A 12,512-nucleotide genomic window follows, 5' to 3' on the forward strand; every position below is an offset into this window, starting at 1 on the left:
AAGTGAAAGAGAGCTAAAGAATCTTGAGAAAGAAATAGAAGGGTCAGAACAATATATTCAAGAATGTCTTGAAGTACCATGCTGAAAAGATATGAATAATGCAAGACCGAGTTGGTCAAAGAGGAGAGTTCTGGATACAGTGAGAATCTGGATGAATGAACAATCTCTTACGGAGGTTATACATGAAGATGTGAGGACCTTTAAAATGTCAGGATCTGCAGGAAGACTGGGTTCAAGAGACTGCTCGGACTGTAGGCCAGGCTGACAGTCTGAATGTGGCCTTAACCCACACTCTGTGACAGGAGAAGTAGTGTTGCAGCATCTCTTGGTGGTTTTTTTCTCCTTTTCTTTTGCATGCAGAGAATAGAATGCTGTAGAGTTAAAATACCACAGGGGAATGTTACAGAAACAGAACACAAAATAGAGAGGGAGTTATGAAGTAGAGCCTGAAATAGAGAGTACAGGAGTTAGCTGACTGAAGACATTAAGTTACATAGCAAGTTGTTAAACTACAGCCTTGAGGACTCACCACATTTAGCAAAGAAGGATGTCTGTGAAGATGATTTGGTAATGTTCTTCCAGCAGTATTAGTATCTTTTCCCAGACCAGTTTTAAGATTCTTGTCATGACTTAAAATTGTGTTTAGAGACAGGACGAGCTACCTGAAATACAGTCAGAATTTTCTAAGACAGTATTTGATACATCTTAAGTACAATCATTCATACTGAGTCTTGAACCTTCAGCATAAGCTCGAACCACAGTGTAGTTGTCAAAGAACTGGCTCCTAGGAGCTTCGAATTAGTGACAGAGGTTGGAAGAGGACATCTCGTACTCTTGAGTAAGGAGGGAAGGGCAGAGATAAGTAGCAGGAAGAAGGTAGAAGGTATGAAGGAAAGAAACTGTTCCACTGAGGGAATGCTGAGTTTTGTCTCTAATTGTTGCAAAATAATATTGCTAATATTAAGCTAATAATCAGATATTGTAGACATACAAATGCATTAATACATAGTTTCGTTTTCCAGTGTACGTCAGCATTCTGTCCACAGCTTGTTGCAGTTCACCTGATGTCTCATCCCACTTGGTAGACAATGAGATGGGTGTATTTTCTGAGTTGCCGAAGACCCTGCGCACCAGTCGACAAACTGGGAGGCGAGACAGTCGAGTCACAACAGTAACTCCGAGGAACAGTTGTATCGGTAACTTTTTTAACTGACAACTTTAGAGGGTAGACAGGGAGAATCTGGCAACAAATAATGGCTAACTGTCAATGAGTGAACTAAAGGCAACTAGCAAATAAAAGACACTTTGGCAATGAGAACAATCTTTTAACAACCAGTCCATTTAAAATTTTCTATGCATGTGAGAAGTAGAGCGGGAGAGAGAAGAGAAAGAGAAAAGAGGAGGGAATAGAGAGAAGGAAAAGGTATCACCACCCCTGGGATCCGCTGTCGTCGTCGAGCAGCAGCTTCTGATCCATGGGTGATGGGTTGATCAAAACTTGGGTAAGGGGTCTGGTTTAGTCTCGTGTGCGTGTGTGATTGGTCAGCTAGTCCAGGTGTTGCCTTGTCAGTCAATGGTGCAGGAAGGGTACACCCTTACATGCGATTGCAAAATGCCAACATGCTCCTACATGCAACACATGTACTCGATAATCTTTATTTGCATATTCGTGTCTGTCACTCATGCATTTGGCCTTTAATGAAGCAAAAGGTAACTTTGATCACTGAAGAGTGGGGTGGATCTGTGAGAAGGCTGTCCCAGCTTCTTGAGCCCCCTTCTCCCCTCCCATGCCCATCCTTAACCTCAGACTGTCCCGGCCTTTACACCTGGTAATAGTTCTTGTTGTCTTTCAAATGCTTATCCTAATGCAGTTCAAAAAAACGTGCATGTTCTCGCCAAGCATCATTTTACAACTTTACACTTTTTGAAGAAAGAACTTGATAGAAACAGAATACAGGAGGACAGTCCTTTGCATTGTTATTTCTTTTGTGCTGAATTCCTTTCTGTTCTGCAGTTGCTTTATTTTGGGGCAGATGTTAGGTTGCTGTTATTTGGTTTATTGATTAGAATTGTTCCAATCTCGCTTTTGTTTGCCATTTATATTGGTGGGTTCTTTGGTTTTGTTTTTTCTTTTCTCTTTCCAGTAAGATTTCTGGGAGGGCCACCTCACAACCTACAAATGGAATCTTGCAATTTTCAGCACATTTTGTCCTGGCAGGCAAGAAGTGATACAACTGTGCCAATGCGCTATCGTGTGCTGTACGGTGACTACAGGCAGGTCTTATAAAATAAGACTTAAATTTTACTTTTAATGTTTATCAACTCAAAATACTAAAGATGGAGTTTTCTTGTTTGTTTTCTTGTTTTTCCACTTCAAAATGCTTCCTTCCCCCCAGCACTTTCTAATATTGGAGAATACAGACAGATTATTTTTTTGTTTTGATTTACAGGAACTGGAAGACTGCTAAACAATGTTCAGATATTACACAACTCTCCTGTAATCTGACAGATGATTTTAAAGACATTTTCACCGAGTATTCTGCATTGGTTCAGAGCTTCATAGGAACCGAAGTACTCAATTCCTCTGTATTAAGTTTTATGCCATATACCGACAGTAAGTTCTGTGTCTACATTTGCTCATTGTAGTAGTTTTTATTCCTGGCTGATGTACAAATTATATTCTGCTAGCTTTACAGTAACACACTCCAAACTAACTTGGTCTGTAGCTTATTCCTTTATGTAGGAGAATATGAATTTGTATATAATCTATCACATATCAGTTACAAGACAGAATACATAGCTAGCTTTCTAAAATTTGTGACTACAGCCGTTCTGAAAATGGACGAGGCTCTGGTTTTGAAATAAAATACATATATAAGTACAGAGGAAATAACATTGTGTTGAGCATTGACAAGCACAAAGTAAAAATTTCTTACATAACTTCAAAAAACCCCACGACATTGTTTTCATGTCTTCAAGTAGATGATGTTAAGAGTTAAAGAAATGCTGTACCTGCACTGGGTGTAGGGGAAGAGATTTGCTTGCTTGTTCATCAGCTTGCTCTTTTTCCTTTCTTTGCTGAAAGAAGCCACTTATTAGCTGTGACATCTTCTAGTGCCAGAGGTGGCTTCACCCTTATCTGTGCTTAGCGTTCAGTTTTGAAATAACAGAGACAGTGATTGAGGAGCATCTGTTTAGAAAGTTCAGTAATCAATGTGATGTGCTGAGACTAAAGTTACTGACAGTATATGGTTTTTGTAACTTTATGCTAATCCAGCTCACTTGCTCTGAAAACACTTCCTTTACTTAATGTTCACTAAAGGTAAAGAGTGTACCCTCTGACTGGAGAAATAGGTCATGTTATTTCTGAATTCACCACATACATAGCCACTGTCATGTCCATTTAGTCTCAGAAATGATGAAAAATTGGAGCGGTTGGGGAGAATAGCCAAAAGGATAACTGAAGGATTTAAGAACAACCCTCTGAGGTGGAGGCCTTCAGTCTTTCAGAGGTTAGTTTATTAAAGAGAAGAATCAGGTGCTGCATTGACCACTGGTTAACATGATAGCAGGCTTCTTCAAGTTTGTGAACAAAGCACAACAGCGTGCCCTGAGTGGAAACAGAAGCTAGATAAATTTTAGCTAGGAACAAGGGTTATGTTTTGAGTTGGCCACTGGAACAAACTGTCAGGTGCTCTGACTGATTGTCCATCACTGGCAACCTGTAAATTGAAATTGGATGTTTTGCTAGGAGTTCAAACCATAAGCAATTGAGTGAATTCATGTTTTCCGGAGCACAGGACTTAGATGAACCTTGTAGTCTTTTCTTGTTTTACAGTGCCTAAATAGGAAAGAATCAGTGTTGTGAGATGTTTCCCTACTGGATGTAGTTGATATCTACCTTCAGATATCTAAAGTGAATCTCCTGTTGACAAAGGCAGAATGGCTTCGTAACAAAAAGTCAGGAAGACAACAACATTTGACTGTAACCAGATTTAAGCTAATGTTTATTTGCAACTTAAAAGATGAAGTAGTAAGTGTTCAAACATCTGATTAGGACATGCTTTCCTCTTTGCAAGTAGATGAAAGCTCGCATTTGTTCTAAGTATTAAACTTTTTTTTTTTTTGCTTTCTACACTATTTTAGGAACAGAAGCAGTTAGCAAATGTATATTGCTTTTTTGAATTTTGCAGAGATTGGCAAACCAGCCTCCACCTTGATCAAAACATACATGCTTTTGGAAAAGACAAAAGTGAAATGCAGACTCTTTAAATTGTCATGTTTCCACTCCCCACATACACACTGTACTATGCAGAAATGGTGGATTATGGAGATAGTTTGTTCTCGCCCCATTTTCCAGCATTCCTACTTTTTTTGCTGTGTTGGAGGAAAGCTCTTAGGCGTGGTTCACTATGGAAGTTTCTTTGATCTTGATGGATGCGTAGTTTTGGAGAGAGGAGACAATTAGTGTCCAAGGCTCTTCAAGTACATACTCGTTCTGAGGACCTGAACTTGAGAGATGACTTTGAACTCAGTGGAAGTCTTGCAGAAGTAGACCTGTGTTTCACTAGGTCCTGTGTCCTGCTGTCAGTCGAGTGTTTAGTCTTTGGAGCTCAGCTGTCAACTTTAGTCCTGTCACCTTCCGTGCAAACGGTGTGGATATGTGCAGGGCTACAGATCACTGAATTCCTTCCAAAGAGTGACTATAAGATGATGATGAGTAAAAAAGTAGTCAGCTCTTCCTATGTGTTAACTTCAGTTTTCCTTGCAAATAGATAAAAAGCTCACATCTCTGTGGAGCTGAAGCAAAGCCTCTATCACTTTTCTGCTTCTTCCCTCTGTCACCTTTTTGCTTCTTCCCCTCCACTGCTTTCTGTTTTTAAAATGTAGTTATGTGAGCAAAGATCATTTGGTGTTAAAACTTAAATGTTGCAAGGGCTTGTGGGTTTACAGCAGTGACGTACTCTGGAATCTGATTAGTCAGCTATATATCTGTCACTGAAATAGAATTGTTACTGAATATGTAGTGTATAGTTTTTCCATCTTTTTTTTCCTCTTTGTTTTTTTCAATAGCATTCCTGGGACCACCAGAAGTTAATATCAGTTCTTGTCTAAACTGCATAAATGTCACCATAAAGCTGCCAACCTCTCACTTCAGAGACAATGGAAAGCTGCTGTCTTTAATTGATATATATAAAGAGCTTGATTATGATATAATACTAAAAACACTTGATGGAGAGCATAAGGTAAAGAACTTTTTGTTCACAAAATAATAATCTTAAATCTTAAGATATAATAATAATCAATAAGATATAATAATCAATAATCTTAAAATAGTAGGAGATCATTCAATAAAGACCAGTACAAAGCATAACACTTAAGAGTAGTTGTCTGTGAAATAAGTAGAGTGGTAACAGCTATGCAGGCAACAGTTTTACCAGAAAGGATGAGAGCATTTTATGATATTACAAGTGAAACATGACTCGTGTTGCTGAGAAGTTAAAAAACAAAACAAATCATAAAATAGAAAAATATCCCACCTCTCCATATTTTTCTATACTCTGTACTTGTAAAGCCCACTTACCCCGCTCCAGCCTGGGGTTCAGAAAAGGCATGGATCAGTTAAACGGGATCCAAAAAGGAACAGTGAGGACTGTGGGGGTTCGTGACATGTGACCTGAAAGGAAATGCTGGAATAATAGGAGACCACCAAGTATAAGCAAGCAAAGCACAGTCAGAGAGCAGAGTCTTCGAGTGTGTAAACATTTACTACAGAAAAGGAGGAAATAAACCATTCACTGTGGGTGAGAGCAAGAACAGTGAAGTGAAATTGGCAGTTGTGCAGCCTTCAGATTAGGCAGCCAAAGAGGTATTAATAGCAAGGCTGGCAAAGCACTGGAATAAATTGTTTAGCGAGAGCATGGACTGTCTGCACTGGAAGGTTTGAACAGCAGGTCAAACAGGTACCTGTTGGGAATTTGATTTGTCTAACTCATTCTGCCATGAGTCACAGAAGAAGGACCATAACTTGCCTGCCATGGATATTTTTTCCCTGATTTCTGAATCGGAATATCACTTGCAGTTTCAAGTCTGTAGAATCTATGTGATTCTACTCCAAGGGGACAAATAGTGACCAACCATTGGAGGTAGAAGGCAATTTATTTTTGATAATACGATATTTCACAAATAGGTGTAAGGTAGGCATCTTGGCATCAGCTAGAACTAGAGATGAAGCAGTTGTCTAAGTAAACCACTGAGTTACTGTGTCAGTTCTTGCAGTTTCAAATGCTAACTGCATTTCTCTGAAACAGCCATAATTTTATCAGTGGCTGGGGATCTCTTTTAGGCAAATAGCTAACTTAAAAACATTATCTTTCATGGCAGAGGCCACGTGAGAAAACCACTGAAGAAATTTTTAACACTGTCATTGAAGAATTGTATCCAAATAGAAATTACTGTGTGTCTGTTATGGTCACTGCATCTATAAACAAACATTCCATCCCATCAGCCTGGAAATGTATCACTGCAGACGCTGTAGCTCAACAAGGTAACTGTGCTGGGGTGCAGGAATGGATTGTCTGCCTTGATTATGTGCAAGTGTGTGTGTTAGTTGGTTGTTTTTTCTTTACGTAGGAAGATCTGCAAGTCAATCCCAAACATAATAAGAGAGAAAGTACTTTCTGTGTGATAAACATTGTGGGGATTTATAAGTGAAATATAAAAACCCATCCACTTTGGGGCTACAAATCTATTGTTAATCTTGTGAGCCATACCAATCTCAAATAACTGCATAAATAGTTCTCAAAAGTGGTGTAATTTCTTTTTTTAATTCCTGAATCTAATTTGAGGTTTGATCTTGTTCTGACTTTGGACCAGATCACCTCCAGAGGTCCCTTCTAACCAAAATCATTCTGTGATTCTAAACAGCAGTTCTGAGTGTGAAATATTAAATGTGGTCATTGGAGACTTCATTCATATTTGGTTGTTTTTTCTACTTGCAGATTATCATATAGTTGCAATTGCAGGCGCTGTATGTTTTTCACTGATGTTAGTTGGTGCCCTGAAGTGTGTGTATGCCGGAGGTTATATTCTTCTAAACAAATCACTTCCACGTACCTTGGTATGTTACAGTTCTCATGTTTAACCTTTCTGGCTGGGAGGAGGAAGCTTACTATCTGAAATTTCTAATCTTGTGCATTGGGTATAAGTTACGTAGGTACACATAATGTTTTAATTTGCAGTTTACCTATGTCAGAGATAGTCTGTTCTGTGGAACAAATACTCAGTCTTTTTCAAAACCATTTGGTGTTACTTCTGTGACCTGTTACTAACAAGAGATAGAGATGTGATCATCTCACCCTATTCAGCACTTTTCAGGCAGCACTTGGAATACTGTGTTCAGTTTTGGTCCTCACAGCGCAAGAAAGATGTGGACAGACTGGAGAAGGTCCAGAGGAGGGCCATGAAGATGATCAGAGGGCTGGAGAACCTGCCCTGTGAGGAAAGACTGAAGGAGTTAGGTCTTTTCTCCCCAAAGAAGAGAAGGCTCAGGGGGTATCTCATTACAGTATTCCAGTACTTAAAGAGCAGCTACAGACAGGACAGAGGCTCTCAAGACAAGGAGCAGTGGGTACAAGTTGCACCATGATGGGGTTTTATCTTGATATAAGAAAGAAATTTTTTTTACAGTGAGAACAATCAGTCCTGGAACAGCCTCCCTAAGGATGTGGTAGAGTTCCTATCCCTGGAGGTTTTCAATTTGTGATTGGACAGAGTGCTAAATAATCTCATCTGGGCTCTCTCTCATGAAAGGTTGGACCAGATGGTCTCTCAAGGTCCCTTCCAGCCTGGACTGTTCAGGGTTTTGTGAAGTTCGAGGGAGCAGGCAGTAGTGAAGAGGGGAACCCTGTGAATTAACTTTTAAATTAACTCTTTATGGTACACAGAAGTAGGCTAGGTCCCACAGCAGAGCACTCAGTGCCCTTGCCCTTTGAAAATTGCCTTATATGTAAATCCTTCTTGCAGCAGACAAATTTCTTCTACTGTCTGAGCCAGGGCAGTGACTCTAAACCAAAAAACCTACTCCAGTTCTTAGATGAAGTGCACAGGGAGAAGACCTGTTCTCCACCAAGAAGGAAGATGCTCCAAAAACATTCCAGAGCAATGTGTATCCATTGCTTCTTAGCAAAGTAGTTTCTGGCACATTTTGCCTCCATTATTTCACCCTGCAGCATTGTACTCCTCTCTAAGAACAAAATCAATTACCCCTGTAATATTTTTTTCATTTACTACAGCAGAAAACAGTGTTCCTTGAAGATTTGAGGATAGTTTAGCCAGGTCCCTGGTTGCTGGAGTTTAAAGGTATTTTGAGAAATTCTGCAATTGAAAGCAAATATTTAAAACCTGGCTTCAAGGTCTTTTCTTTATCACATTTCTATAGGAAAGTGAGCTGAAAAGACAAAAGGTAGCTTTAAGACCCAGTTGCATATTGGTGTCTTGTTCCTGTAGTGATGCATAAAACTGGCCTAGAGTGGAAGTTCTGGTCTCATTATCCCCAAAAGATGGGCCAGTTATTTAGGCACATCTGGAGAAGAGACACCTTAGTGCTGTAAGATTTTTTTTTTTTCCTAAAGCTATGCTTGATGGTTATTGTCCACAAAAGGAGTCAAGGACAGCATGTGAAGAGTGCTAAAAGTAAAAGTTCAGCAGCCTGGTAAGAGCAAGATCTGGATGGCTCTTGGAAATTATCTCACACACAACAAATAAGAACTTACTCTCAATTCACCTCAACAAGGAGACAAAGGATGGACCATCAAAGACCTTGGTCAGGATGAGATGCTGCTTTCAGGAAGCAGCCTTTTAAAGCATGTTGTTTCTCAGGAAAGCTGAGTCTGCTTTGTAACACCAACAGTAGCTTTTCAGTCAAAGGCAAAATCCTCTTCACTGAAGTCAGATACGCCTTGCAGCTCCCCAGCCTTCCAGTTTCCCATGTATCTCATACCACAGGTTGGGATGCAGTTGTGTGGATATGCCCCTGCCAGAGAAGTATCCTGGTTGTTAGTTCCAGAATTGTTACTGGCAAGCTCAGGACCACTTCTCTCAGTAGCCTAATGTCTGTCTTCCTTCTCCAGCCTCAGTAATGATTTGTTACTGTATTCTGTTATAAACAGGCATTAGTGAAAAGGATGCCCGATAGTGGAACGTGTGGCAGGAAAAAAAGGATATTTATATGCAAGTTATCTCTGCTAGTATCTAGAGCTGGCGTAGTTTTCTTAGAAACTTATAAACTTCTGGACCAGGCTGAATATTGAAGTTGAATGAAAATAAAAAGCAAAGGAAAAGAAACAGTATAGCTCTGGAAGAAAACTTATTTGGGGTGGGGGTAGGGGAAAGGATGAGCACATCCCCAAGTGATGCATCACTTTCCAAGTGCTAAGCTATTCTCAAGTAGTCAGATGTAGTGATTGGCAAAGAAGTCCATGATTAAGGAAGAAAGAAAGGTTATGGTCATGGTTATGTATCACTCAAACTTCCACTATTTTGAAGATAGTTGTTTTGGTTTTTTTAATTGTGATCAAGATTATGTTTTAGCCCTTGAGGAAGCCATTCCCAAGGCTTTTTTTTTTAATTTTAGTAGAAACAGAAGAGTCTGACTTCTTTTACATTTAATTCTATGGGGTTTTTTCAGTATAAATAGTTTCCACCTTTACAGAACAGATTGGTATCAACTTTTTTTAAGACTTTTTTCCCCTCGTGTTTCTGTCCTTTGCTGTGTCATTACCTTCATATTGCTAAGATTGCTGAATATTAATTTGTCATGTAATGTCTAAGGTTAATTTATTTTTATTGTCAACATTTTTCCTCCAATGCTGATCCTCAGAAGTGCAGAGGAAAACTGAGAAAATGAGACTTAGGTTGTTATATGCAGAATTGCTTCAAACAGTACATTTCTAAAGGACATTAACTGATCATCCATATAAGGCTCCTCTTTTGCATGGTAACTGCAGGAGCTAATAGAGAGTTGCAAGACTTGCCTCAGGTTTAAGATGTATTTCTAAAATGAGCTTTTTGTCTTAAAAAGATATCACAAAAATTAGAATTAAAACAATTGTGCTTGGCACTAGTGTAATTTCTTTGAGTCTGTCCAATGCCGTGTGCCTTGAATGCCTTGATTTCTACTGAAGGCTGTTGTATTTACAGGAACAGAAAGAAGGAAAAGTTGTAGGTGTCCTGCTCTGCAGAAAAAGACAAAAGTGTGGCACAGAAAGAATCACTTGTTTGACAGCCTCATGATTAGGGATTTTTTTTTTCATATTTTTCTCTGTGTGTGTTCAAACTTGGCTAATTTTTTTTTTATTATTCATTTGGGTCTTTCAGGTATTGAGGACATTTGCCTATTCACCTTGGACACTTGAATCTGAAGAAATAGCCTCTGTCGAGATCATTTACAAAGAGCTCAAGAAAAAGGCAAATGAATCCAGCGGTGATGTCAGTGATGACAGTGACAGCGATGCCATAAGCAATCATGACTACACAAGGCGTAATATCATAAGTAGAGCACCTCATTCCTCTGACACGCCAAATGGATTTGTGCAGTACTCTAGAAATACTCCATGTGATGACAGCAGCAGCCAGGCAAGTGAGAATCCAGACGCTGACCCAGGAGATTCTGAAGAGCACGAGACGGACACTGAAGAAGACAAAGACACGAGTAGTGAGTTACTTAATCCTTTCTCTGAGGTAAATTGTAACTATTCTCCTGGGAGAAGGAACAGTGCTTGCTTTACCATTAACTTAAAAACTGTGCTGTTGGGTACCTCTGAAGAGGACGTGGCAAGTTCTGCCGCTCTCCTTTCTCCCCAGGAGGATGTAGCTGAGTGGCAATGTACTCGTGCTTTTGAAGCAAATCTCCTGGATGACACAGAAAGTGTGGAGAACCCGCACTGTCATAACGGCTCTCAGGAATGGCAAAATTCCTCTCATTCTTCTGATGAAAGTGACTTGTCAGATTCAGATATGGACCAAAAAACTGAATACCTAAGAAGATGAATAATTGAGAACCACTATTATTGTGTCACATAGGAATTGATACTGTCCAACTTTATTTCTGAACTCAACATAGTCATCTTGTCTCTTTTTTTTTTTTTAACTTTGAGTATATGCCTGAATACTGAAAATATGCAACGCTCATTTTTAACAAATGCTTCTCTGATCTCTCCAGGTTGCTCCAGGTATGGTTCAGGTTGGATTAGCTACAGAGAAACAGAAATGACTGTTAAGATGCAGCAGAAAATGTAGTTATTTCATTATGCAGTTTGATAGTGAATTATACCTTTTAGCTATTGCAAAGTAAATATTTGATGTAACTCAAGTGAGAAGTTGAGGGAGCTGTGAGGGGCTGGTCTCAACCAGACCAGTTTTTTAACTTGAAAGGACTCTGCTATTGTTCTGTAGCTCTGTTGATGGATTACTCTGAAACCTGTTTTGCTGGATGCATTGCTGTATTCATGTCAGCGAACGGATTTCCACGTTTGTGCAGAGAGCGCTGATCAAGTGAAATAATGGGGATCAGGATAAGCTTACAAAAGAATTCTCCTTACTGTGAATCAAGGCATTAAATATACCTTTTTATAATTTTTATATAATTTTGTGCACTTATTGAATACTACACTTTTTAAAAAATGTTTTTATAATATTTAAAAGTTACTGGAATGTACCGTTTAACATTTGTGCTTCATAAAACGAAATTGTTTCATATCCCTGTCTGAAATTTTACCATGGCTCCTACATGCCTTTGAAGAGCTCCATGAGTTAACCTGCTAAGAATTTACTCCTGATGGGACGGCTTTTAGGTGTCAGATAGCTGAAATAACAACTTTTTGCTTTGTACTGATGTGCTTAGGTAGTTTTTTCTGGCCCCAGGTCGTTTCTGGCTGCGTGGCTGACAGCCATTGTTTTGGACAGATAGCTGAAAGTAGTGTCTAAGGTACTGGCATTTTTTTCTGCTGCTGCACTGCTGTTAGGTGTACGTACCTGACAGCTTGCATCTTGGCAACCTAATTATTTGCAGATTTATGCATCCGTAGAATTAGTGGGTGAAACTTGAGCTCACACCGACCTTGTCATGCTCTGCGGTTTGTACAGTGCCGTTGGTGCGCACCTCTCCACAGCGGCAGAAGTCTGGGGAATTGCTCGCACGTAAGTGAAGGCAGTGGCACTGTGCATATCCCAGGGAAGGCCAAACCTGCCTTGTAGCTCTGTTTAATAACAGGAGGTGTTAAATGGGCCAGGGACAAATTTATTAAACCCCCACAAAGAACTGGTATTTTCAGTTGGCAACAGTAATAGCCTGAGAAAGAACCCCTTTTTATAATGAAACTGCTCTGCTCTTCCCCCAAGTTTATGCTGGTTTTGATCAGGGACACTAAATGTTCTCATAAAAGCAGTGGCATTGGCATCTCTGGTGCAGGCAAGATCCTGAGGGCAGGAGATAAACGTTTCCTCGGGTAACG

General features: G+C 39.6%; 1 protein-coding gene across 1 annotated transcript; it reads left to right on the forward strand.

Moving 5' to 3' along the window:
* Window positions 1–1,022: 1,022 nt before the first annotated feature.
* IFNAR2 (interferon (alpha, beta and omega) receptor 2) lies at window positions 1,023–11,049 on the forward strand (the record flags this gene model as incomplete). The annotated part of the gene is made up of 8 exons (XM_010194813.1): window positions 1,023–1,066; window positions 1,183–1,187; window positions 2,149–2,274; window positions 2,451–2,614; window positions 5,074–5,246; window positions 6,385–6,547; window positions 7,002–7,120; window positions 10,378–11,049. Coding segments are annotated over 8 exons (1,466 nt in total), but the record flags the coding sequence as incomplete, so codon positions are not given.
* Between the last annotated feature and the right edge of the window lie 1,463 nt (window positions 11,050–12,512).

Source organism: Mesitornis unicolor, unplaced genomic scaffold (genome assembly GCF_000695765.1).
Source record: "Mesitornis unicolor isolate BGI_N332 unplaced genomic scaffold, ASM69576v1 scaffold18421, whole genome shotgun sequence".
NCBI lineage: Eukaryota > Metazoa > Chordata > Aves > Mesitornithiformes > Mesitornithidae > Mesitornis > Mesitornis unicolor.